The sequence below is a fragment of the Orycteropus afer genome, unplaced genomic scaffold (assembly GCF_000298275.1).
Source record: "Orycteropus afer afer isolate SDZICR_OR568_19922 unplaced genomic scaffold, OryAfe1.0 scaffold00263, whole genome shotgun sequence".
NCBI lineage: Eukaryota > Metazoa > Chordata > Mammalia > Tubulidentata > Orycteropodidae > Orycteropus > Orycteropus afer.
Window position 1 is genome coordinate 3,964,262 of NW_006921850.1, and position 25,299 is coordinate 3,989,560.

The 25,299-nt window shown below is 42.2% G+C and overlaps 1 protein-coding gene across 1 annotated transcript in view; it reads left to right on the forward strand.

Moving 5' to 3' along the window:
* The window catches only part of AOAH (acyloxyacyl hydrolase), a 344,354-nt gene that overhangs the window by 313,427 nt on the left and 5,628 nt on the right, over positions 1 to 25,299 (forward strand). The window contains exons 16-20 of the mRNA XM_007950097.1: positions 2,435 to 2,607; positions 11,171 to 11,229; positions 11,321 to 11,380; positions 13,798 to 13,894; positions 19,333 to 19,409. Of these exons, the coding sequence (XP_007948288.1) occupies positions 2,435 to 2,607; positions 11,171 to 11,229; positions 11,321 to 11,380; positions 13,798 to 13,894; positions 19,333 to 19,409 (466 nt within the window). The remainder of the gene's footprint in view (positions 1 to 2,434; positions 2,608 to 11,170; positions 11,230 to 11,320; positions 11,381 to 13,797; positions 13,895 to 19,332; positions 19,410 to 25,299) is intronic.

Below are 25,299 nucleotides of genomic sequence, written 5' to 3' on the forward strand. Positions count from 1 at the left end.
GAACAGGGTTAACCATGAGAAAGAAAAAGAAAATTACATCCAGGAACAGGGAAAAGAAAAAAGCTGAAAACTAAAACCTGGGTGGGGAAGAATAAATAATAATAGCAAAAAGGATAAAAGTAATGATAATAGTAGTAGTTTTAAAACAGACAAAAACAAACAAGCTAAAAAAGAGAAAAAAAAATTGGGGCAGGACACCCACTCTCCGTCCGAACATGCAGACTGGGTTGGAATTCCTGACAACCCAGAAAGTGGGTGGGAGTGAGGGATGGCCACACCTCTGTTCACCAAGAGGGTGTAGGTTATAAGAATAACAAAGGGAATGCTGCACCTTTCCAGTTGTCTGGGTCCAGAGTGTCCTTGGGGTTCCTGGCAAATGGAGCCTGTTCTTAAGTCCCTGGAATGTGGGAGAACGCTGTTGCTTTAAATATCCAAAATGGTCAAACCCTGCTTGTAAACATTCAAAATGGTTGCATCCTCTGGACAAGCAAAAGTACACAGCTCAGCCTGCCTTCCTTTTTGCTTCTTTCCCTTTTATTCCCCAGCCACCAGAGCAGTCCTCCATGCAGTCCCTGGCTAGCAGGGCTGATTTTTAGGTTAATTCTTAGGTCCTACCATCACTCGGCAATATCCAAGGTGTCTGTGCCGTCAGGATCACTGTCAGACCACAGCCCCATATGTCTCCTTTTTTGGTATTTTCATGCAAATTCTTCTGCTTGTTAGAATTTATTCAATTTCTATATCCTTCCCTTCAAGGCTCAGGGGTCCAGAATTATCTTCTGTATCTGTGTTAATTGGTTCCCATTTTCTTTGTTGAAGAGGGTCTGTGCAGTCTTTCTGCCTATTCTGACATCTTACCAGAACTCCTGTTTTTGTTAACTTCTAACAAAAAAGTTAGAGTTAAGAAGAGACACGTATAATATAAACATTCAAATATCCTCTAGAGAGTGCAATCGCTACTTTATACAGAAAGACAATGATGCAAAATGCATTTGTTTGTTGGCAGGTAGTGCTGCAGGGAAATAACCTGGCATAGTCATCTATTAGGAAAGGCACAAAAGTACAAATTCAGTGCAGGAAGGAGGGATAGATGTGGACACATAATATAACTTCATTTCTCAGTGAAATTCTGTTTCCCTAAACCAAAAAACCAAAACATGGAAAATATCTCAAAGTATCAAATATGTTTTAGTTCTCTAGCTCTGTTCTAACAAAATATACCACAAATGTAATAGCTTAATAAACAGGAATTTATTCTCTTACAGTTTAGCAGGGTAGAATTCTGAGTTCAAAGTGCCAGCTCTAGGGGCTGGGTGAAAGCCCCTTGACCTTGGGCTTCAGCTCTGCCTTTTGCTCCTGGCCCCCTGGAAATGGAGGAACCTCTTAACTCAGACAGCTTCTGGCTGCTGAGGCTAACAAGCCCAAGGTCAACAAGTAAAATGGCATAGTCCCAAGATTACCAGAAAACATGTCAGGCCACTAGTTCAAGCTCAGAAACAGTCCCAAGACCAGCAGGCTACTGAATGAAGACTCAGCTACATGCAAGGTCCAAGTGTGCCCAAAAAGGTACAGAGACCTTTCTCAAGCTTCTTCTTATATATTAGAAGCATACTACATCCCTAAGGGAGCTACTTAGCTGCCTCAATAGATTCCACCATGGGGTTGATTACCAGTCTCATCTTAGGGACGGCCACCCAGCCACTCAAAACCAGGCCCAGCTAAGTTGACACACATCTTAACTACCATACAATACAAGACTCCTTTGCTTCAATTAATGTGTATCAGTCAGCATAATTGATGCTATGCTGCAAGAACAAGCAACCTTTAAAATTTTAGTAGAATAAATTTTACTTCTCATTCCATGTCCACCAGGCATCAGAATAGGGCTCTACTCCAGGACTCAGAGTGGTGAACCAAAACCTGCTGCCATCAAGTTGATGCCAACATATGTTGACTTCATGCAGTTACAGTAACATTGCTTCATAGGATTTTCTTGGCTGTAATCTTTATGGAAGAAGATCACTAGGCCTTTATTCTGTGGTATTTTTTAGTGGATTCAAACAGCCAAACTTTAGGTTAATAGATGAATGCAAACCATTTGCACCACCTACAGACCCATCATCCATACCAATGGTGAAGAAAAAGAATGTTCTAGAGGCTCTCACACCACCAGGCATGATACATGTCACTTCTGCTCATTGGCATAACCAGTTACATGGCCCAACCAACCACAAGGAAAGCAGAAAGAACAATTTTACTATGTACTTAAACAGTGGAAGCCAGGAATATTTGGCATACTGCACCCCAGTAACCACTAGATTGTGTGTGTGTGTGTATGTGTGTGTGTGTTTTGTATTCTTATATTTGGTACATCTACTCTTAAAAGCTACTAAGATATTTTCTGTTTTTCTTTTTTTTTTCTTTTCACCAACAGCAAGACTGACCCAGTCCCAGCAATGACCACTCCTGAGAAATTGTACTCCAAGGTCATGCAGACTCTGAAGCATCTAAATTCCCATCTGCCTAATGGCAGCCATGTTATTTTCTATGGCTTAGCAGATGGAGCCTTCCTCTGGGATCATTTACACAACAGATATCATCCTCTCGGTATCAGTTTAAATACTCTTTTACCCTTTAACAACATCACTGTCTATAGACTTCAATGTATATAGAATTTGACATATAGATAGTTCAAACCTTGTCAAAATATACCCCAAATCCTATCCCAGTTCATGGGTACTGATGAACAGAAGAGCCCCCAGGTACAGTATCTAAAGATCTGTATCTAAACATCTGCACAGTCAGGGCCAAAGCCAGAAAGAGCAAAAGTACTTAATGGAGAAGTAGGACAGATTGAAAGGTAAGGAATTAAATCAGGACTATCTCTTTACCGAAAGTGAAATCTAGAATGAGTTGATGAAATCCAAATAGGAGAAACACCCAAGTATGAGGGATTTCTTCAAACCTCAGTTGGAATAAAGGCAGTGCCCCCTGGTGGCCAGTTAAGATTCACTGCCTGCTTCTACACTCTCCTTGAGTCCCTTGGCGCTGACATGTCTTAAATATCCCCCGGTAACTTGTAATGGCTTCTCTAGCATTCCAGATGCTTTGGGAAAAATAAATAAATAAATAAAAGTGGTAGAAATCTGCATTATGGAGGGCTGCCATGCTTTTCCTTAAAGCAACCCTGTGAGACAGATGTTTTAATTAATTAAGCCCATTTTTAAATGGGGGGGGGGAGAGAATCAAGATAGGTCAGGTTCAGTTAGAAGTCCAGCTGGAATATTTGCTCCACCTAGGGACTTCAGGATGTGCACAGCTCATTGTATATATAAGCTAGGTGTAGCAGGACTCTCCTTTCTATGTTTCAGGGCAGAGTTTGAAAAAAAAAAGAAATCATTATTAAGTGCTCGCTCTATGCCAGGCATTGTTCTAGGCATGAGGTAAGCAGCAGTGGACAAAAAAGTCATAAATCCTTGCCCACATAAGGTTTATATTCTAGTAAGAGAAAGACCCCCAAAAGCATGTCAGAAAGGGGTTAGTGTTATAGGAAGAAAATTAAGCAATGAGAGGATTGGAAAGTGCTGGTCTTGGTCCTCTCTGAGGAAAGTCTACCCAGAGAAACGTAGGTACCTTCCTTCAGCCCCTTATTGACAGCATCTATGCCAGTCAATCATGAAAAAGATGCCCCTTTCTTGATGATGCCACACAGATCTCCTTAGACTAACCCAAGCTATAAGGTTCTGGAAGTCCAATAAGTTTCTTATGAGAGTCAGGTGAGCAATTCAAAGGAGGAACACCTGAAACTCAGTCCCTGGTGCCATCCTTTGGGGGTTGGAATGGAGAGCAAAATTTCATAGTTGATTCCATCAGAGAGTTGTCACTTGCATATTTAACTTCTTTACATCTTTTCAATCTCCCTTGTCCTTCTCCTGCAGTTCCTCCTTAAGCCAACTCCCTTACCTCCTCCCTCAGTAAATTCTACTCCTCTCCACATGAGAGAAGAGTTGTTGTTGTTGTTGTTATGTGCCGTTGAGTCAGACCCAACTCACAGCGACCCCTCCTTGGGTTTCCGAGGCAGTATCACTACAGAAGTAGATTGCCCAACCTTCCTTCTGAGGAGCGGCTGGTAGATTTGAACCGCCAGCCTTCTGGTTAGCAGTCAGGTGCCTTAGGCACTATGCTACCAGAGAAGGGACCCTTTAACCAGCTTTCAAAAGTCTGATATTTCCATTGCACGGAAGATGGTGGATACCTAAATTCTAGTCTGCCCACCAATGAGGCTAAAGTCATTTTCCTCTTGAGTTACTTAAGTGTACAATAAATGCTGTTTTTATCCAAGCAAAACACTGTCCAAAATCACACAAGGAAAGACTATTTCTCTTGTTAATGGCAATTTGACCTGCTTCTTAGAAATAAGAATACAATCACACAGATAACTGGACACCATCCTAGCCAGGCTTGTGCATATAAAGGACAAATCCTTGGGCTGAGAAGGTGTCTGAGCCATTGAACATGAAACATGCAGTTCTCTCAAAAGATTTTTTCAGATTTCTTTATTCCTCCTATGCTAAGCATTTGCTTGGAGATGGGAACTTAGGAGTAGACTAGGGAAGGTGTGCTCCCACTTTACTCAGTCACACCACTGGGGACTTGACTTTGGGTTTTCTGATTTCCAATCTCAGTTCTTTCTATGAACTCTGAATAGACTACCTCCATAAAGTATTTCAGATACGCCATGCAATTCACTTACTTAAACCACAGTCTGTAATACTGAGAGTCCTTTAGTGGGGCACTCAACTACTAACTGAAAAGTTGGAGGTTTGAGTCCATCCAGAGGTGCCTCAGAAGAAAAGCCTGGTGTTCCACTTTCAAACAGTCATGGCCTTTGAAATACTGTGCAGTGTAGTTCTACTTTGAAACACATTGGATTGCCATGAGTTGGAATCACTTCAATGGCAACTTGTTTTGGTTTTTGTCTTCTTATGTAACAATGACTACATGCAATTTGGAATGGAGTGTGGGAGGGAAAAGGGGCAATTAGGGAACTCGACATCCACTTCTGTGGATTCTCTATGTCATTGGTTCTCAGCCAGGGTCAATTTTACTCACCCCATCCAACCGTCTATTTGTCACAATTAGGACAATTAGGATGCTACTGACATCTAGTGGGTAGAGGCCAAGGATGTTGCTAAACATCCTACCCCGCTCTGGTAGCAACCCCTCCTACATCTAAGAATTGTTGTTGTTGTTGTTGTTGTTATGTGCCCTCGAGTTGGACCCGACTCATAGCAAGCCCTCCTTGGGTTGCCAAGGCAGTATCACTACAGAAGTAGATTGCCCAACATTCCTTCCGAGGAGTGGCTGGTGGATTTGAACTGCCAGCCCTCTGGTTAGCAGTCAAATGCCTTTGGCACTCTGCTACCGGAATTATCCAGTTTCAACAGTGCTGAGGTTGGAAACTCTCCTCTAGGCTTTACCTCGTCCTCCTCACGTGCCCCTTTCTAGCCACTAATCATGCATTAATTTCACCACACGAGAAGCGGGAAAAGGTGGAATGAATTTGCTCTTTATAAACATCCCTAGTTTGGGGTGGGGAGGTGCAATTAGGAAGAAAGTTGGAACCATCAAAATTTTATTTAATGTTTTTAATTTATTATTCATATCCTAAATTATCCCTGCTGCCTGGTTGCCATGGGAAATAAATTATAAATTCCTCAGTGAGACATCAGGGTCCTTCCTAGACAGACTAGGGGAGTAGGTGGAATTTGGCCATTTTCCTCGTTTCTCCTTTCTTGGTATCTCATAACTCACATAGGTGAGAGGAGAGAGGACACGTTTTCTCTTGTCCTGCTCCCACTCCAAACCCAATCTTTGGATCTTCGCTCTCACCAAGACCAGTGAGCACGTCATCGAAAGGTCATATCTCTGAGGTGTGTCTGCATGTGGCAGGAGTCCGTTTTGTGGTGGTTCCTATCTCTAACAGTACATAAAACTTGTCAGGGGACCTTTTTAAAACACAAACATCAAAGCATCACTGCCCGCTTTGTCCCCACAGATTCTGATATAACTGTTCTGAGGTGGACCCAGGCATCAACATTTTTTGTTTAAGCTCCTCAGGTGATTCTCCTGTACAGCCAGTGTTGATAACCACTGGTTCAAAGCGTCTCGGCCTAAGAAGCATAGTTTCAGACATGAACCAGCAGGAAAACAAGGTTAATGCTGGTCCACCCTCCAGGGCATTTGCTCTAGCCTAAAGCTTGGTGGTTCAAACCCATCCAGGGGCCTATGAAGTAAGGCCTGGAAATTTGCTTCTGTAAAGAGTACAGCCAAGAACAGCCTATGGGCGGTTCTATTCTATAACACATGGAGTTGCCATGAATCAGAATCCACTCAACAGTAACTGGGGGTCTTTGCTGTTGCTGTTGTTAGGTGCTACTGAGCTGATTTTTGACTCACAGCAAATGCATGTGTCAGAGCTGAACTACCCCATAGAGTTTTCTAGGCTGTAATCTTTATGGGAACAGCTCTGCCAGGTCTTTCTCCTATGGGGCTACTGGGTAGGTTTGAACTGCCAACCTTTTGGTTAATAGTTCAGTGCTTAACCATTTCTCCATAGGATAGTAGCAGGTACAGATTACCCAGTAAGGTAAACACAGGCTTACTTACTAATCTATACTGAATTGTTTTTATGTGGTGAAACCCACATGAAATTGTTTACTACAGATTAGTAAGAAAGCACAAGTAAGCCCATGCTTATCCTACTGATTGGGTACACTCCATAAGGAGCTCTGGTGGCATAGTGCCTAAGGCATTGGACTGCTAACCAAAAGGTTGGTGGTTCAAACCCACTAGCCACTGTGTGGAAGGAAGATTGGGCAATCTACTTCCATAAAGATTTATACCTCAGAAACCCAATGGGGGTCGCTGAGTGAGAATTGACTTGAGGGCAGTGAGTTTTGTTTTTGTTTTTGTTTTTCCATCTCAGTCAGGGATTATAAATTTGAAAAGAGGTTTTGATTCTGTAAAGAAGGTGCTGTGGGTTTGAGAGAAACAGATGCCAGCCATACCTAGTAGAATCTCTGATGTGATGAAAAAATGTGAAATTATTCACTACATATTAGTAAGTTAGCATGAGTGAGCCTGTGCTTACATTGCTTATTGAGTAATCTGATACTGGTATACGTCATCTTAATCAATAGTCAAACACATGAATCTGATTCCTGGGGCACTGTGATAAAGCAAAATAGGGGTTAGTGTGAAGCAAAATAGGTGTTAGTCATTGGCATTTGTGGTCTGTTGCCTCTTCTCCCTATAGTAGGGCAGGCAGAAATTCAACTAATCACTCAACTAAGAAACAGTTAAATGCCAGAGCATCTAACTGTCAGGATAATGAATGTCCAGAACAAGAATGGCACCTGGTTCACTCCTGCTGAGGAGGAGAGAGTATAGCCCTCTTAGCATCTCCCACTTTAGCCAAGCTTGTGAATCACTCACCAGTCCTTGACTAGCTACCAAGGATTTGGCAACCCCGCAATCTATGAGTAACAAAATTTCTGATGAAAGTTTATTTTCTTTGTGAGTAACTACCAGGCAGGAAGTCTCATACATTAGGATTCTACTTACATAGATTTGTAAAAAGTCAACCTTGACTAGTCACATGTCCTCTCAGGCACAGTCTATAAAAATAATACAATCATTCCATAAATATTTCTGAGGTAACTATTATGTGCTTTGGGAGTAAAGATGATACTAACATGGAGTCCTTGTCCTCAAATGAGAGAGAAAACACAACTCCACTGGGCAAAAAAAAAAATACCACATAGATCCTGACAGTAAAACTACCAAATAATAATAACAACAGTACAAGCTACAGGCATTCTGGGAGTTGGCATAAGGGTCAGGCTGTGGTTATGAAGTCAGGGACTGCTGATTGCTAGCCTCAAATAGTCCTATAAGAAGCTCTTTCTTTTAGGACCTCTGACAAAAAAAAAAAGAAAGAAACCTTAATTTTAGGTGTCTTAAAATATGTTGTAACTTATATTTTATTACTAGTTCTCTTCCAGTCTGAATTAATGTGGTTTTACAAAGGCTTAATACATTCAGATGGTAGTTCCTGAAGGTGTGACTGATCTAAGCTTTTATAGTGCCTAAAATTTCAATTAATGTTTCAATCATTAAATAAATACCAAAAAGCCTGCCCTAAAGAACATACAAACTACTGAGACACAAGCTGCTGCTACAGCAACTAGGGTGGAACATGTCCTTTAATCTTCAGAGGGAGCATATCACACCCATGATGTCAGCCTCTGGCTCTCCCTGCACGCAAACAGCCCTTCAGTTACATAATTCCTCAGCCCCTGCTAATTTCTGACTACTGTGGGACAGTCCTTCTGCACCACCACTTGGAAATCACTGATCAACTCTCTTACCTTGATTGACCTTCTGACCAGGGAGTCACACATACATGTCACATGCTCTCACATGTATGACACATAGCTAGGATCACTCTTTATACCAGAGCTCCCCAATATTACAAAATACTATTAAAGTGGCAGAAATCAGAGGTAATGCCTACAAAGAAAAAGTGAATTAGGGGGAAAAAAAAAAGTTTCCCTTTTCCGTTTCTTTAAACCATAAGCCCATCCCAAGCACTCCCAAGCGGCCTTTCACAGACCAGACCCAGGATCACCTACTCTCCAACCAAATTCCAAACTCACTGCCATCATGTCAATTCTGACACATAGCAACCCCCATTGGGTTTCCAAGGCAGTAAATCTTTATGGAAGTAGATTGCTCCATCTTCCTTCTGCAGAGAAGCTGGTGGGTTTGTACTGTCAACCTTCTGGTCAACAGTCAAATGCCTTAGGCACTGCACCACCAGAGCTCAGAAATACAAGAAAGAAGGACTACCAGAAAGCTCATTAAGCCTTTCCAGTTATCTCAATTACACTTAATTACATGCCCTTATCCTGTTCAGCAGGCTACTCACACTAAGGATATTCCCATTAACAACCCAGTCCAATTGGACCTGGTGCCAGAACAGCACTGGGTGAGAGCAGGGACCAGGGAAAGATGGGAGCTCAGTGCTCCAAGTTGGCTCCATAAAATGAATGCAGGAACAAAAGCTGGTGGCTTGGGGAGCCACTGCAGAACAGAGGAGACCCTGCTGTGTCACTGTGACTTTAATGGTGGTAATAAGCCTGTGGTTCCCGACTGTGGATTCACTCACCCACACAGAGAGATAATATATTTTTCCTCTATGACAAGAAAATTGAATCTATCTTTCAGTCTAACTGATCTGAGGTATAAGTGAAAAATAAGAGTGTATTCCATCACCTTCAATCTTTTACTTTGCCCTGAGATAGCTCCCATTATTTCTCCTTATTTTTGTGACTGTGTTTTAAGTGTTAATGGATACAGCATCAGGCACTCACCCTTGAGTTTCAGGGAGCCTGTATTTTGTGTCATAGCATGCAAGTGGAATTACCTCCAGGGGTGGGTGTGCTGGAAAGGGGCAGAGAAGCAAAAGGTATTGGTGTGCCTGCCCAATTATAAGAGAGAAGAAATGATGCCCACAGCTTTCAAGTCTACAGTTGATCTTTGGAAAAGCGCTGGCTGAATCCACATATGCTGCAAATCACCTTTATTTGGATTGCTGTTGTCATTAGTTGCCCTTGAGTCAATTCTGACTTGTGGCAATCCTACATGTCACAGAGTAGAACAGCTCTACAGGGTTTTCTTGGCTATCATCTTAATGGAAACAGATTGCCAGGCCTTTTTGGGTGTGTGCTGAGTGGGTTCAAATCACCAACCTTTAGGTTAGCAGTAGAGTACAAACTGTCTATGCTACCTAGGGACCCTTCCTTTATTCTTATGTACCTTTTTAACCTGCACTGAAAAAAAAAAAGTGTATGGGCATATTTGCTAATGAGGGCTCAAAGAAGATATCCACTGGTCAACACTCCATCCAGGGCCATGTTGTTGTTATCAACTGCTATGCAGTCACCCTCCATTGCATGGTGACTAGATAATGAAATGAAACGCTGCCCAGTCTTAAGCCATCCCCATGATTGATTGGAGATCATTGTTGTGATTCATAGGGGTTTTGTTGGCTGATTTTCAAAGTAGATATCTAGGCCTTTCATCCTAGTCTGGTTGCCCAGAAGCTCTAGCGACACCCAAGTCTCCACTGACAGATGAGGTGCATTGGTTGGGAACCAAACCCAAGTCTCCCACACAGAAGGCAAGAATTCTACCACTGAACTACCGCTGCCTCATCCAGCACATAAAGATATAGATAATGGGCTGACCGCCCAGTCCAAGGACCACCAGAGCATTTTTCAGAGGCAAAAGTAGTGACATAAAAACTTCTCAGAAGACAAAATTAGCAGCTTCAGTTCATCACTCCACAAGGCACTGCACAGTCAGAAAGTCCTACCAGGTGCTCAGTGTGGGATAATTAGGTATGATCAGGGTGTTTCATAGAATTGGAAAGGAGACTCAGTCAACAACCACACCTGCAATGCTCTCAGTGCCCCCATGGGAATCTGGCAATGCCAGGAGAAACCACTGCTTTTCCAAGTCTGGCAGAGGCATTCTGGTTCATGAAAAATAAACTTAAAGAGACAGTTGCCATCAAGTCCATTTCTACTCATTGCAACCACATCCATGTCAGAGTAGAACTGTGCTTCATAAGAGTTTTAGTGGCTGATTTATCAGAAGTACATTGCTCAGCCTTTCTTCTGAGGTGCTTCTGGGTGGACTTGAACCTCCAACATATTGGTTAGCAGCTGAGAACATTAACTGTTTGCACCACCTAGGGACTCTCCTATTCTGCTTCATGTATCTGGCCCCTACTCCTCTTCCTGTTCCCTGGAGTCCAGATGCAATCAGGTCCCTCTGGCTCTACCCTGGCCCACACAAAGAGCTCTAGATGGGGGTGAACCCCTTAGGGCCCCTCCCCAATCCTAGGTCTGAATCCTAGGGGTCTCAGCATGAAGGAAAGCACACAAAGGTGAGTACCCAGGAATGAGCAGTGCAGAATGAATAATCAGGGTACGTCCTGACTGTGCCACTCTCTGCAGAGGAGGCAGGGTCACCCATACATGTCTCTAATTGGTTGCTATAGCTGAGCACACGTAACATCCCAGACCTTTCTGTTTTCCAGGCCAGCTAAATAAAGATGTGACCTATGCACAGTTCTACTCCTTCCTGAGCTGTCTCCAGGTGAGCTTACACCCTGATTTCTCCCAAAGTTACCCTTCCGATTACCCATCACCATTCCTCTTTAATCATAGTGGTGTTTTCATGCTTTCAGGTTAGTCCCTGCCATGGCTGGATGTCTGCCAACAAGACACTCCGGGCTCTCACTTCAGAGGTACGACCATCACAGGCTTTGTAATACCATTTTTGATTATTCTTGACCTGTGTTTGCTGCAGTGTTTTCACTGGGGATAGGACTCTGGCAGGTCTACTGTCTCCAAGCTGGTGAAGAGCAAAATCACAATGCAGAGGTATGTGAGGGGCCAAGAGAACATGTGTGGTCACTCTCTCTTCCTCTGCCCCTCTCCAGGTCTCTCTGTCACTCTTACTGTCTCTGTGTGTTTCTCCCTCATACATGCACATATATGTATACATATACACACACACCTTTTAAAGTTTGTCCTAGGTATATTTGTAGAGATGGAGAGAACTGGGAAAGGTTTAGCCCTATGTATGACTGGAGTTCTCCAGAAGCAAGTGAACCATGTTGTTGTTGTTATGTGCCATTGAGTCGGACCTGACTCATAGCGACCCCTCCTTGGGTTGCTTAGGCAGTATCACTACGGAAGTAAATTGCCCAACCTTCCTTCCGAGGAGTGGCTGGTGGGTTTGAACCGCTAGCCTTCTGATTAGCAGTTAAGTGCCTTAGTCACTATGCCACCAGAGCTTCCGCAAGTGAACCATATGCTCTAGAATCTTCTCTCCTTTCCGAGGGAATATATTATTCAAGCAAAATGTACTTCTTACACCTGAGGGGAATAATCTCTTTGTAAAATATTCATTCAAGTGTCTTTCTAATTACCAAAAACCAAACCTGCACAGAGTTAACTCTGACTCACATCAACCCCATGGACGTCAGAGTAGACTAACCTACATAGAGGTTTCAAAGGCTGGTTTTTCAGAAGTAAACCACACCAAGCCTTTCTTCCAAGGAAACTCTAGTGGACTTAAACCACCAGCATTTCAGTTTGTAGCTAAGTACATCAACCTTCTGCACCACCCAAGGACTCCTATCATTCCAATTATAAAAGGAATATATTTCAATTAAAAAAAAAAAAAAAACTTGGAGGACAAAAAAGCAATAATAAAAATCACCTGAAATCCCACCACCCCAAGTTATACGTGTGTGTGTCCTTCCGATATTACATTCGTAAACAGATATTTTTGCTCTCTGCCTCCATGACATCAGTACACAGATAGTATTTTATGCCTTCCAATATTAATGAATTGTTCCTCCACATGATAATTTTGTAATCATTCAATGGTATACTCTATATGAATGTGCCATGATTTATTTCATCCCTTGGTGTGGGACATTTAGATTGTTTCCCATTTTTCACTATGAGAAATAGCAGTGTGATGAACCTCCTTATGTGTGTATCTTTGTGCACATCTGTTTCCTTAAGACAAATTTCTAGAGGTAAAATTACTGGGTCAAAGGATTTACTTCTTTTTTTATTGTACTTTTTTTTTTTTTTTTTTGTATTATTGTGATTTGGGTGAAAGTTTACGGAACTAATGGGTTTTCCATTCAACAATCCATACATATTCTGATTTGTGACATTTACTGCAGTCCTCACATTGTAACAGCTTCCTCCCACTTCTTCCCTGCAGCCACCCTTCCCTTCATTCTTCTTACCCATCCCCTCCTAGCTCTCTCCCTGGGCAAATGCTGTCCTTTTGATCTCATATGCTTCGTTGTTCTAATAAATGCATACCCTCCTGATACTACTGTTCACCACACAGGCCTGTCTATTGTTTGGCTGAGAGTTGAGTCACAGAGGTTCACTTCAGTTCCTAGCTTGTAGGGTGTCTAAGGTCCGTAGTCTTGGGGGTTCCATTAGTCTTCATCAGACCAGTAAGCCTAGTCTTTTTTATGACTTTGAGTTTTGTTCCACATTTTCTCCCACTCTATCTGGGACCTGTTATTGTAAAAGGATTTGCTTTTAAAGGATGGATTCATATTGCCAAATTGCCTTCCAGGGTGTTTAAACCAATCAACATTCTAATTCATTACTCCCACACCAAACTGGATTGTTGTGGTTATTCAGCTTTTCTTTGCCAATCTCGTGAGTGAAAAGTGGCCCATTACTAAATTAATTTACACTTCTTTGGTTTCTAATGAATTTTAACATTTTTTGTATATTCATTGGTCATTCATCCATGAATAGAATTTGATGTTTAGAGTGGCTGTCTGTGGATAGCTTGCTGTGGTGTGTACTGTGGAGTTGATTCTGATTCATAGCGACCCTGTAGGACAAAATAGAACTGCCTCGTAGAGTTTCCTAGGCTATGATCTTTACAGGAGCAGATTGCCAGGTCTTTTCTTCCACAGAACCACTGATAGGTTCCAACCACTGACCTCTGGGATGGCAGCTGAGCCCTTAACCATTGTACCACCAAGGCTCCTTGATGCTGGCTTAGAAAATTGTGGTGGGGTGGGGAGGATTGATTTCTTTCTTCTGCCTGAATTATCCTACTGAAATCAAAGCCTGGCTTTCATGGAGTCCTCTTTGTTTCCCTTGTATCCAGAGAGCAGAACAACTCTCCAATACACTGAAAAAAATTGCAACCTCCAAGAAATTTACAAACTTCGATCTCTTCTACATGGATTTTGCCTTCCAAGAAAGTAAGTTGCTTATTTTAGATACTGACAGAAGACAAATGCAGCAGCTACCTTTTGGAGCCTGCCTGAGCAACATGTTTATGAGCCAGCAGCCAGGGTCATTCCTGCCCATTCTGACACACCATCAGCTCCGAATATTGAAAATAAGATAAGTGTGAAGCTCTGAGGTGGTGGAGGCTCAGCAATCCTTCCTTACTGTCATCATTTTAGAATCCCTGAAGCAATTGAGCCAGCAACCAGTAGGAAAGAACTTTCAGTTGGGTGCCAACAGGCTAATGGAATCACCTAGCCTTCTTGTCACTTTAGCAAATGCCCTGTTTACCTTATGAACTGAAAGTGGGGGTGACAGGAAGGAGGGATAAGACAACACCTCTCAAAGTGGGCATTGAATTACCCAGGGCACTCAGGAATAATGCAGATTCCCAGACCGCATACAAGAGGAACCTAATTAAAATCTCTGAGGGAAAAGCCGGGAATCTATCTTTGGCAAGATGAATTAATCCATATCCTAGTATTCTGGAAAGAATATTACTAAGCTTCCTTTCTAGCATTCTGTTCCAATGCTGAGGTCAGTGATCCCAACACGGGGGTCACTGATCCCAATGCTGGGATCACTGATATGTGACAACTCAAAATTAGGCTTGTTCACTGGAGCTACTGATTTATCCTTTATATCTTTCCAAGAAAGCATTATTTATGGCCTTTAATCATTCCAGACTCGTTTTCATTGCTGAGCACTTTAATATAAGAGAAAAGGCCCTTGCTGATTGACTGCCAGCCAAGACGACTCTAATGAAAAGCTTTATAATGTATGCACCAAAATGGAAGGTTTCTCATCCTGAGTTTATCAACTCTTTCTCCCCATCACCACACCACCAACAACCCCCACCCAAGCATCTGGGATGGAGCAGATGGCCATCATGAATTATCAAATATTACATTAGCTGACATACTTTGCATTGTATACACTAGTACTTCAATTCTGAGCATCTTTTCAATAAGATTGAGCTCCCTTAACTAGATTTCCTGCCTAGGTGATGCACATTTCTCTCACAGGGAGAGACATTTTGATAAATAACCTCTTATTAAAATGCAGAGTTAAAAACTCATTAATGAAGTCCTGGTATAAACAAATGTACCACCATGTGATCTTTGATCATGACCAGCCTTGAATATAGACAAAGTTATTAAAATTATAATAATGTCTAACATTCACATGGACCTTTTTGTTTTCCAAAGTGATCTCTAGCTCTGTCACTTATTATCTTTGGGACTGTAGACAATTCCCTGAATATATTTAAGTCTCCTTTGCAGACTTGTGTAGTGATACCCCATCTACCTAACAAATCTTTGCATAATTCATGAAACAATGTGAGATCCTCCTAAATGCTATGCCTGGTACAAGCAAGAACCCAGTAAAGAGCACCTATCCCTTCCACCCTTACTACTCAATGTGTAGTCTGGGACCATCAGCATCAGCATCACCTGGCAGCTAAGTAGAAATGCAGAATCCCAGGCCTCACTCAGACCTACTTAATCCAAACCTGAATTTTAAACAATCCTATTAAAGTTTAAGAAAAAGACTATGTTGCTCCAGAATCAAGAGCTTGGTCAGTCATTCAGTCATCAGATTTTTACTGAGTCCTACTGTGTGTCAACAGCTGTGTAGGTGCTGAGACTATAAACCCATTGTCATTAAGTCGATTCAGACTCATGGCAAATTCATGTGTTATAGAGTAGAACTGCTCCATGGGGTTTTCTTGGCTGTAATCTTTATGGAAGCAGATCACCAGGCCTTTTTTCTGTGGTACCACTAGTTAGGTTAGTAGTTGAAGACAAACTGTTTGTGCTACCTAGGGATCTGCTGAATCAACAAAACAGATGGATAGAGGATAGAGAAAAAGAGCTCTGCCTTTCACCCAATATGGGCCAGCATTGCCCTGTAACCTAACACGCTTAAAAGCTGAGGCTCATCAGCCCTTTCTTGTCCTCACAACAACAATCAACTCTATTAAAAAGCATGAAGTTCAGCTAAACTGAATTGAACACCCTACATCAACATGGCAGTCAGTGACTTTACTGAGGTATAGTAATTCTTGCTTTGCAATTCTTGTCAACAGTTCAAGGGATGTCCTGAAATTTTATAATTTCCCAACATATATTAAAAATAAATGTGAAGGTCCAGCTTTCTTACAGGGTCTTCATCATCTTCTCCATATGCAGTTCGTGGGCACTCCGTTGGAAAAGACACTCAAACATAGTGAAGAAAGGTGAAACGAAAAATGGTGCTGTGGGATCTAATATGAACTTCCAGCACAGCATCATACATTTAAATTCTAGGTGCCACAACATCCTTTTCTGAAAGACCTAGCATTTTCATTCTTACCTATAAAGTCTAGTAAGGTTTTGACTTAGGTCCAGACTAAAAGGGAATTTTTAACTTGAAATGTTTGCATTTTCCAGAGTAGACAAAGGGATTTATCTTTCTGAGTAAACAACAGGTTCACCATCCTAGATATCTGGTCTACCTCATGGTGGGTGTACTATGCTATTATTGAAAGAGCCTAGAATTGACAATCAGATAGAACTGTTCCTCTGACAACTCAGACACAGAATTGTTATGAAACTTTGAGGAAATTAAATAACTACTCAGCCTTTGTTACCTTTTATGCTAGGTAGAAATAACTAACCATAGAGGTTATGTAAGGACTAAGTGAAACAAAGCTTACAAAGTACTAGAAGTGTCGGGCACACAGAAGGACTCAGTAAGTATTAGCTGCATCCTCCTACCACTACCATTATCAATGTATGTAAAACACTTCTTACATCCTTCCAAGGTCTATAATAGATGCTTATTTTCTTTCAATGTCCAACACCCATCCCATCCCCAATTATGCTTATGCATCACTTTGAGTTCCTTTGAGGAAATATGGTAGAAGTGTGTCTCATTATCACAACTGTCTCCATTTTACCAGAAATAAAAACTCTGCCAAGTCACTTATTAAATCTGCAGTTGTTGCTGTTATTTGCTCTCAACTCAGCTCCAACTCATGGTGACCTTATGCATAGCAGAACAAAACACTGCCTGGTCCTGGGCCATCAGCAGTCTCATTAGTCACAGGAAAATCTCTCCTCTCATTTCTGTACTGTATATGAACTGACTATTGCATCACAAATATCTTCATTTTTATGATACTAAAATTTACAATCTCACATCCTTGTGACAGAGCAAATCGCAGTTGAACTTCCCTGTCACTTGAGGGTAGGCACTAAACCTATGCGGTTTCAGCTCTGACAGCCTCAGTCCAGCACTGAGCTATGATAGCTCATTTCCAAAGACTCTTTTGTCTCTTGCTGACTCATTCTCCAACTGGTTATGAACTAAACAGAGGTAGCAATTTTTCCTCCCGTCAGGAAATGCCAACTTGAACAGGTGATGTCCTTTTTCTTCCCCTGCACCATATCTCCCAGGCAAAGGAAGGAAATTGCCATTTGGCCGACAGGGCCATTTTTACACTGACAGTTTAAATATGCCACCATCTGCCCCCAGCTTCCAAGACAACTCAGTTGGACTAAACCTGGTCCTACTTCCATCATGTATGTTTGTAAAAATAGCCAATAACTTCACAGGGCTGACCAGGGAGCAATTTTTTTTTTTTTCTTTTTAAATAACTACTAGCATTGCTGTTCATCAAAGAGCTTCTAAGTCATCTTCTATGGCTTCTCTTTCATCTCTGGAAAGCTGGTTATTAGCAGAATTTCATTGACTTTACAGATGAAGAAATTAAGTTACACACCAAATATCAAATGGTTGTTCATGATTATTTAAGGAGCTTAAATTCATTCTTCTGAAGAACAAACAGGCACTCATTTGCCTATTTCAAATTACAATTCTAAGTGGGAAGGAGACAATCATCTTACCCTTGATCGGACCTCCCACTCTAAACTCCATCAGGGGAAAGAGAAGCCACTGTCTGGTACTGTGTTTATCCTGAGAAAACAAAACTTCACCCTGAGATAAATAAACAGAAAATAGTCACTCTACACATAAAACCGTGAACTCTTGCTTGTGAATTAATGATCCTGTCTTTAGGTTTTATAATATTGACATCTATAGATATGCAGTAACCCATGCAGACATAATAATCATGTGAGGAACTGATATCTTCCACTATGAATAGATTAACTATAGCCTGATAACCTTGTAGCTGTAACTTTTCATAACCACTCTATTGTTTTATATAGCAAGGCTATATAAAATTTCAACGGTTGAAGTTACTGACAAACTCTTATAAAACCCAGAAGCAAAATATGAGAGTGTGGCTCCGTGGTGGCTGTTCTGCCAGGGAATAAGCTACCCAAGATTGGAGATTCACTGTGCAGGACTCCAAACCACCACCATGAATTTTTTCCTGAGCTCTGACCAAGGCAGGCAGGTAGGACAGGGAGTAGACAGTAAGTGGAGGTGACATGCTATGAAATTAGGAATAATTTCAAAACATTGTAATATTGATTCATCCCTGGGAAGTCCAGCTTCTCTTGCCCAATCAAAGTCCTCAAAAGAATCTCCATCCCTTCCATTGGAATGAGAGGGATAGAAAGAAAAAAGGCACAGGTCTCTGCCCTCAGTTTTTGTGTGGGGTGAAGAGAAAAAAGCTGGAGGATTCTTAGCTGTGCCTGTTCCCTCACTTCACATAGGGAAGTGAGAGCTTGGGCCATCCAGAAGGAGCAGCCTCAGAATTTTTTTCTCTCTGTAGGCTCCCTGGGGATTTGGAATTTCCTTGTGGAGTTCTTATGGACTATATTATATTACAATGCAGAGTTAATTGTGCTGTTGCCTTGGAGCAACTGACATTCTTGGTCTCTTACCTATGTTAAAAGACGGTTTTATTGCTTTTCATCACTTTGGGGCTCATAATATTTTCTCTGTAGCCGTACCCCCTCTAAATCTGACATTCAGATAATTTTGTGTAATTGAATAATATTGCTGTTGTACTGTATGATTTTTAAAAGTGATTTCTTTTGACATACACAGGCAGTGTCTGGAAATGGCAGCTCATGAAAGGAAATGTTAACAAAATGTTTAGTTGTCCCCTCCTGCTCCTCTAATGCTGTCCTACCACCCCACTGAAAAATGAGATGGAGTTAAATGGGTGTTGAATATTTTAGAGCTCATCTCTCCTCACCATTCTCCCTGTGACACATACTTCCACCATCCAACACTCTCACACACTGTCTTTCTGATTGGAAATTAATGGGAAGATCATTTCTATTCAGAAAGCCCCAGCCTGAGTTAACAGCTCAGAGGTGGCAATAGTAAGCAATGAACCAGGCCAGGAGGGCAGTGGGCAGCTCCTACAGCATTTGTCAAGATCCTTGTTCTTGGACATTGGTGGTTCTTTGTGGAAGCATGTCTCTAACCCTCTGGTTGTGTCCTACAGTCACAGAGGAGTGGCAGAGGAGAGGTGGGCAGCCCTGGCAACTTATTGAACCTGTCGATGGATTCCACCCCAATGAGGTAAACACGGGCACAGGACGGTTGCTGAAGGCTATGCCTATTTATTTTAAAATGTATTTATATATTTGAGGGCATCCCTGGGTGGTGCAAATGGTTAATGTGCCACTGACCATAAGTTTGGCAGTCCCAGTACATTCATAGGCACCTTGGAAGAAAGGCCTGGTGACCTACTTCTGAAAAATCAGTCACTGAGAGCCCCATGGAACACAGTTCTACTCTGACACACATGGGGTTGGCATTGACTCCATGACAATTGTTCTGTTTCTTTCTTTTTTTTTTAATATAGTCATATATTAATTTGTATCTCATTTTGCTCCAGGAAGGATTTATCATAACTTACAAAAATGCCTAAGATAGAAGTTTAAATAAAAATAAAGCAGAAATAGGGATGACAGAAAATAAAGTAGAAACTTTATCTTCTTGGAGTCCTGACTTCACTTCTCCTGTCCATGAAGTGGGTACAAGGAAGTCCTGAGAAATGGCCAAAGATGGTCTACAGAATCAGCTCTGTGCTTCCTAGAAGCTGATGCAAAAGGGGCCTAAGTCACGGCCTCCATAAAATAAAAAATAAGCAGGGTAGAAGCAAAGGATTCTGGGACGGGTGGCGGGGGATGGTAAATGCTCCTGGAAATGAAACCTATGAGAAGTTCCTTCTATGGATCTTCCTAAAAAAGGCTGTGGTAAGAGAAGAAAACAGTGTCCTTAGAAATAACCTGCCGTACAAGCTGTTTCTCATCTAGGATTTCAAAGTAGAATTCAGAAAATCAGCCCTACTAGGGCCTCTTCACAAAGCAAGGGTGTGGGAGGGCAAGACTCTAACCCTCATGGACTACCCCTCCCCCCCCCCGTTATCCACTTTTATTTGTTATAAATACAGGAGTTGCTTAATTTCCTGATTTTAAAAAGGGGGTAGGGAAGTAGTTTTATTTCATTTTAGGGTGTTTGTTTTTTATGGTGTTTGGGTGAAAGTTTACAGAGCAAATTTGTTTTTCGTACAGCAGTTCATACACATTTTGTTTCATGACTTTGATTGCAATCCCCATAATCTAACAGCTCTCTTCCAACTTCCTCCCTGTGGTTACCTTTGCCTTGTGTCCTTCTTGTCTATGCATTCCTGCCCTCTGAGCTATGTCCCTGTGCAAATACTGCCCTTCTAATCTCCCCTGGTTGATTGTTCTAAGGAGTGTACCTAACTGGTATAAATGTTCACCTTATTGTTGTTATGTGCCGTCGAGTCAGCCCTGACTCATAGCGACCCCTCCTTGGGTTTCCGAGGCAGTATCACTACGGAAGTAGGATTGCCCAACCTTCCTTCCGAGGAGTGGCTGGTGGGTTTGAACCGCCAGCCGTCTGGTTAGCAGGCAAGTGTCTTAGCCACTTATACACCTGTCTATTTTTGGTTGGAAGCCAAAAAACAGGAGTGAGTTCAATTCTAGGTCTACAGGGCAACTAGGGGCCATAGTCTCAGGGGTTTCACCAGTCAATCAGTCAAGTAAGCCTGGTCCTTTTTACAATTTCGAGTTCTGTTCCCCATTTTTCTCCCACTCTATCCAGGATCTCCTACACTGATCCCTTCCCAAGTGGTTAACAGTGGTAGGCAGACACCATCTAGTTCTTCTGGTCTCACAGTCATGTAGGCTGAGGTTCACATGGTCCACTGTTGTTGTTGTTATGTGCTGTCAAGTCTGACCCAACTCATAGAGACCCCTCCTTGGGTTTCCGAGGCAGTATCACTGTGGAAATAGATTGTCCCATCTTCCTTCCGAGGAGTGGCTGGCGGGTCCACTAGAAAGGGTAAAAAACAAACCAAACTCACTACCATCGAGTCAGATTAGACTCATAGCAACCCATCCTTGGATTTCCAAGGCAGTGTCACTATGGAAGTAGATTGCCCAATCTTCCTTCTGAGGTTCAAACCCACCAGCCTTCTGGTTAGCAGCCAAATGCCTTAGGCACTAAGCCACCAGAGCTCCTACTAGAGTGGGTAGGGGAGTAGTTTTGTGTGGAGTAGTTTGTGACTCTTAAAAGTTTAAAAGCTGCTCTATAGCCTTGTATGGACCGTTTACCCTCAGGCAATTGTCCATCACTATAGTCTTTCTGACCCAGCCTTTGGTAAGTGTGATGCAGTAATGACAGGAATACAAACCTAAGAATCACTCCTTGGGTGTTCTCTTCTGGTTGCCTCGCTCTCAATGGTCATCCAGACCATAGGGAGGCTTAGCATCCCCTCAGAAGCCTGAATGAAGGGAAACCTCCTTTGGCCAAGCTCTAGTGAATACCCACAGGCAGGACTAAAACTGTCTCAATTAAAAAAAAGAAAAGAAAAAGTACAATATCATTCTAACAACAAACGAATAAACTGTGGAGTCCCACAATTGCTGCATTATCTGTGCAAACAGTTACAGTGCTCTGCTGCTAATGGAAAGATTGGAGGTCCGAATCTACTCAGAAGTACCTTGGAAGAAAGGCCTGGTAATGTACATCCAAAAAATTAGCCATTGAAAACCCTATGGATCACAATTCTACTCTGACATACACAAGGTTGCGATGAGTTGGAATCGACTCCACAGCAACTGTTTTTTAATTAAATGTCCACCTCACTGTTTAAAATTTAAAAAAAAAAAAATCTGAGTGATGCACCTCAGAATATCTAACCCTCCTCTGTCTCAACTGTAGTTTGACCAAAGAGAATTCATGACTAAAAGTTGGTTCTGTTTGAGGGCCTAAATTGAAAGGGCCTACAGGACATCCACCACCATTCGTCTGTCAGTCTGTCGTACTGTAGTGGCTTGCATGTTGCTGTGAGGCTGGAGGGTATGCCACTGGTATTTCAAATACCAGCAGGGTCATTCATGGTGGACAGGTTTCAGTAGAACGTCCAAACAAAGATAGACTGGAGAAAAGGACGGGACCATCCTCTTCTGAAAAAATTGGCCAGTGAAAACCTCATGAATAGCAATGAAACACTCCCTGATATATTACTGGAAAACTTTATGAATAGCCCCAAAACATTGTACACAGTAGCTGCTACAATGGCCTCAAGAATACTGTGTTGGTTATGTTTGTGTGTCAACTTGGCCGGGCCTGGTTGAGTGGCTGGGCAGCTGGTGGTAGTTATTCTCCATGATGAGACTGGCAATCATCTCCATGGTGGAATCTACCACAAGCAGCTGAGTGGCTGCTTTGGGTATGTGGTCTGCTTCCTGTATATAAGAAGCAGCTTTGGGAATGGTCTCTAGCTTATGGCACACTTGGACCCTGCATGTAGCCGTGTCATTATTCAGTAGCCTGCCATGCTCTGTCAACCTTAGGACTTACAGTGGACTTGAATTTATGGCCTGCCATGTAGTTTGGTAACATCTGTGTTTGGGACTGTGCCTTTTTACTTGTCAACCTTAGGCTTGTCAGCCTCAGCAGCCAGCAGCTATCTGAGTGAAGAAAAGCCTCCAGCTTCAGTGGACCAGGAGTAAGAGGCAGAGCTGAAGCCCAAGGCTGAGGGGTTTCACCCAGCCCCTAAAGCCTGGCAGTTTGAACTTGGACTTAAAGCCTCCAAATTTTAAGAATAAACCCCTGTTTGTTAAGGCCATCGCATTTGTGGTATATTTCTTGTCAGAGCAGTACTAGGTAACCAGAACAAATAGCAAGGATTGTGAGGATGGTGCATGATTGGGCAGTGTTTCATTCTATTGTACACAGGGTCACTATGAGTCAGAGCTGACTCAATGGCACATAACAACAATAACAGGACATCCAAGTAGAAATGTCCTTTTCACAGTTAATACACAAATTTAGATCTCAGGAATGGAATCTGGGCTCTAGATACAGATGTGAGCGCTACCAGAACACAGTTGTGACTTGAAGTCATAGCAGGTAGTCTCTTCATGTCCCCAAATACTCCCCTCCAGACAGTGTTCCTTCCAGCAAATGCAGTGTTAATAGACAATCCTTGACCACAGAGCAGCTACAGGAATCCACATCATTTCCATTTTGAAAGAGTTGAATGAGAAGGGTTGGGTCTCAGAACATCTTCCTTATGGCAAGGACATAATCCCAACCAAAAGGGCAGACTCAGACCTTGTTCAAGTGCCTACCATTGTCCTCAACCAGTTCCAGTCAGCACAGAACCAGCTGGGACGGACCCCTTTACCATGATAAGGAGAGTTTATCTATTGCCATATTTCTTCCCAAAACCTAACTAGGGAATTGCAGGAAGGGTCTAACTACTTTTGGTTCAATTGCTCACATGTTGACAGAACGTAGTTCCTTGAAGGCTGTTGGATGGAGGGTCTTTGTTCATAAATGACCATTGGCCAGAGGCCACTCTTGGTTCCTTGCCACATACACCTCTCCAACACGGCAGCTGGCTTCATCCAAGTGTGTAAAGCAAACTGGCAACAGAGAGAGTCTGCTCATAAGACACATGTCACAAGTTTATGTAATCTAATCACTGAAATGACCTTGCCATATTCTATAGGCCAGATGCAAGTCACAGGTCCCGTCACAGTCAAGGCAGAGGAATTATACCAGGAATGACTAACAAGGAGGCAAAATTATACCAGGAATGACTAACAAGGAGGCAAGGATCATTTAAGTTCATCTTAGAAACATCCCACCACAGAAGGGCTCACTGGATCGGGGACCTAGGGATCATTAGAGTCTTAAAGTGAAAGCAAGTTCTTCAGAGAGTAGGGTGTAGACTTCAACTGCTAAAAAAAATGGGAAGAAAATTGACTTAGGGGGAAAAAAAATGTTGCAAACACCCAAAACCCAGATGTGTGGTCTCTGAAGAAACAACAATTCTACTGTTCAAATACCAACTCTTAAAAATCTCTGCCAAGTTAAGCATGTGAACAGACACTTAAAAGATCTCTGGGCCCCAAATCAGACAACAGTAAAACAGAAAGTGTTGAAGGAGCCACAACCAATCACAGGGTCCTTGGCCTGGACTGCCTGTTGAAACATCCTTAACACCTCCCATCCTAGAAACTTGACCCAAGCCACATTTTCTGCTAAAACAATCTCCTCACCTCTCATCATTCTGGCAGCTCCTCTAACCATCCTCTTAAAACTCTTACTGCAAGCAAGGACATTTCCATGACTTCCCCTCCTCTCTCTTCAGCCTGACCCTCTTCACTGCTGAAGACAGACTATATGTAAGATTTGTCAGGGTTCTGTAGAGAAACAGAGCCAGTGAGAAGTAGATAAAGTAAAACCTATGGAAGCTGGAACCTGTGTAAGGCAGAAAACTGTCAGACAAGGAAAACGCAAATATTTCCCACTAACACAAGTGATAGAAAAGTGGTAAGCCGTGAATATATAAAGATTTGACAGAGAATATCTCTACATATAGATTTGTATGTGCAGCAAATATATCCATGAATGTAGTAGAGCATGAAGGGTGCAAAGTTACAAAACCTTCTAAGTCATATCCAAACACCTAGAGGGAATGAGTTGCTGGGCATGGGGGCTCAGGACCATAGTCTCGGACACTAAACTCAATTGGGATAACATGGTCCAAAAATAGTGTTCTACAAACAACAATGAGATACCATCTCACCCCAGCACTAATGGCAAAGTTCAACAAGACAGAAAATAAATGCTGGCGAGGATGTGGAGAGGTTGGGACTTTCATACACTGCTGGTGGGACTGTAAAATGATACAACCACTATGGAAAGCAGTACAGTGATTCCTTAAAGAGCTGGAATTAGAAATACCATTTGACCCAGCAATGCCATTACTAGGTGTATATCCTAAAGAAGTGAAAGCCAGGACAAGAACAGATATGCACATCCAAGTTCATCATAACACTATTTACAATAGCAGAAAGATGGGAACGACCTACCTGCCCATCAACAGAAGAGTGGATAACAAAACTATGGTCCATACACG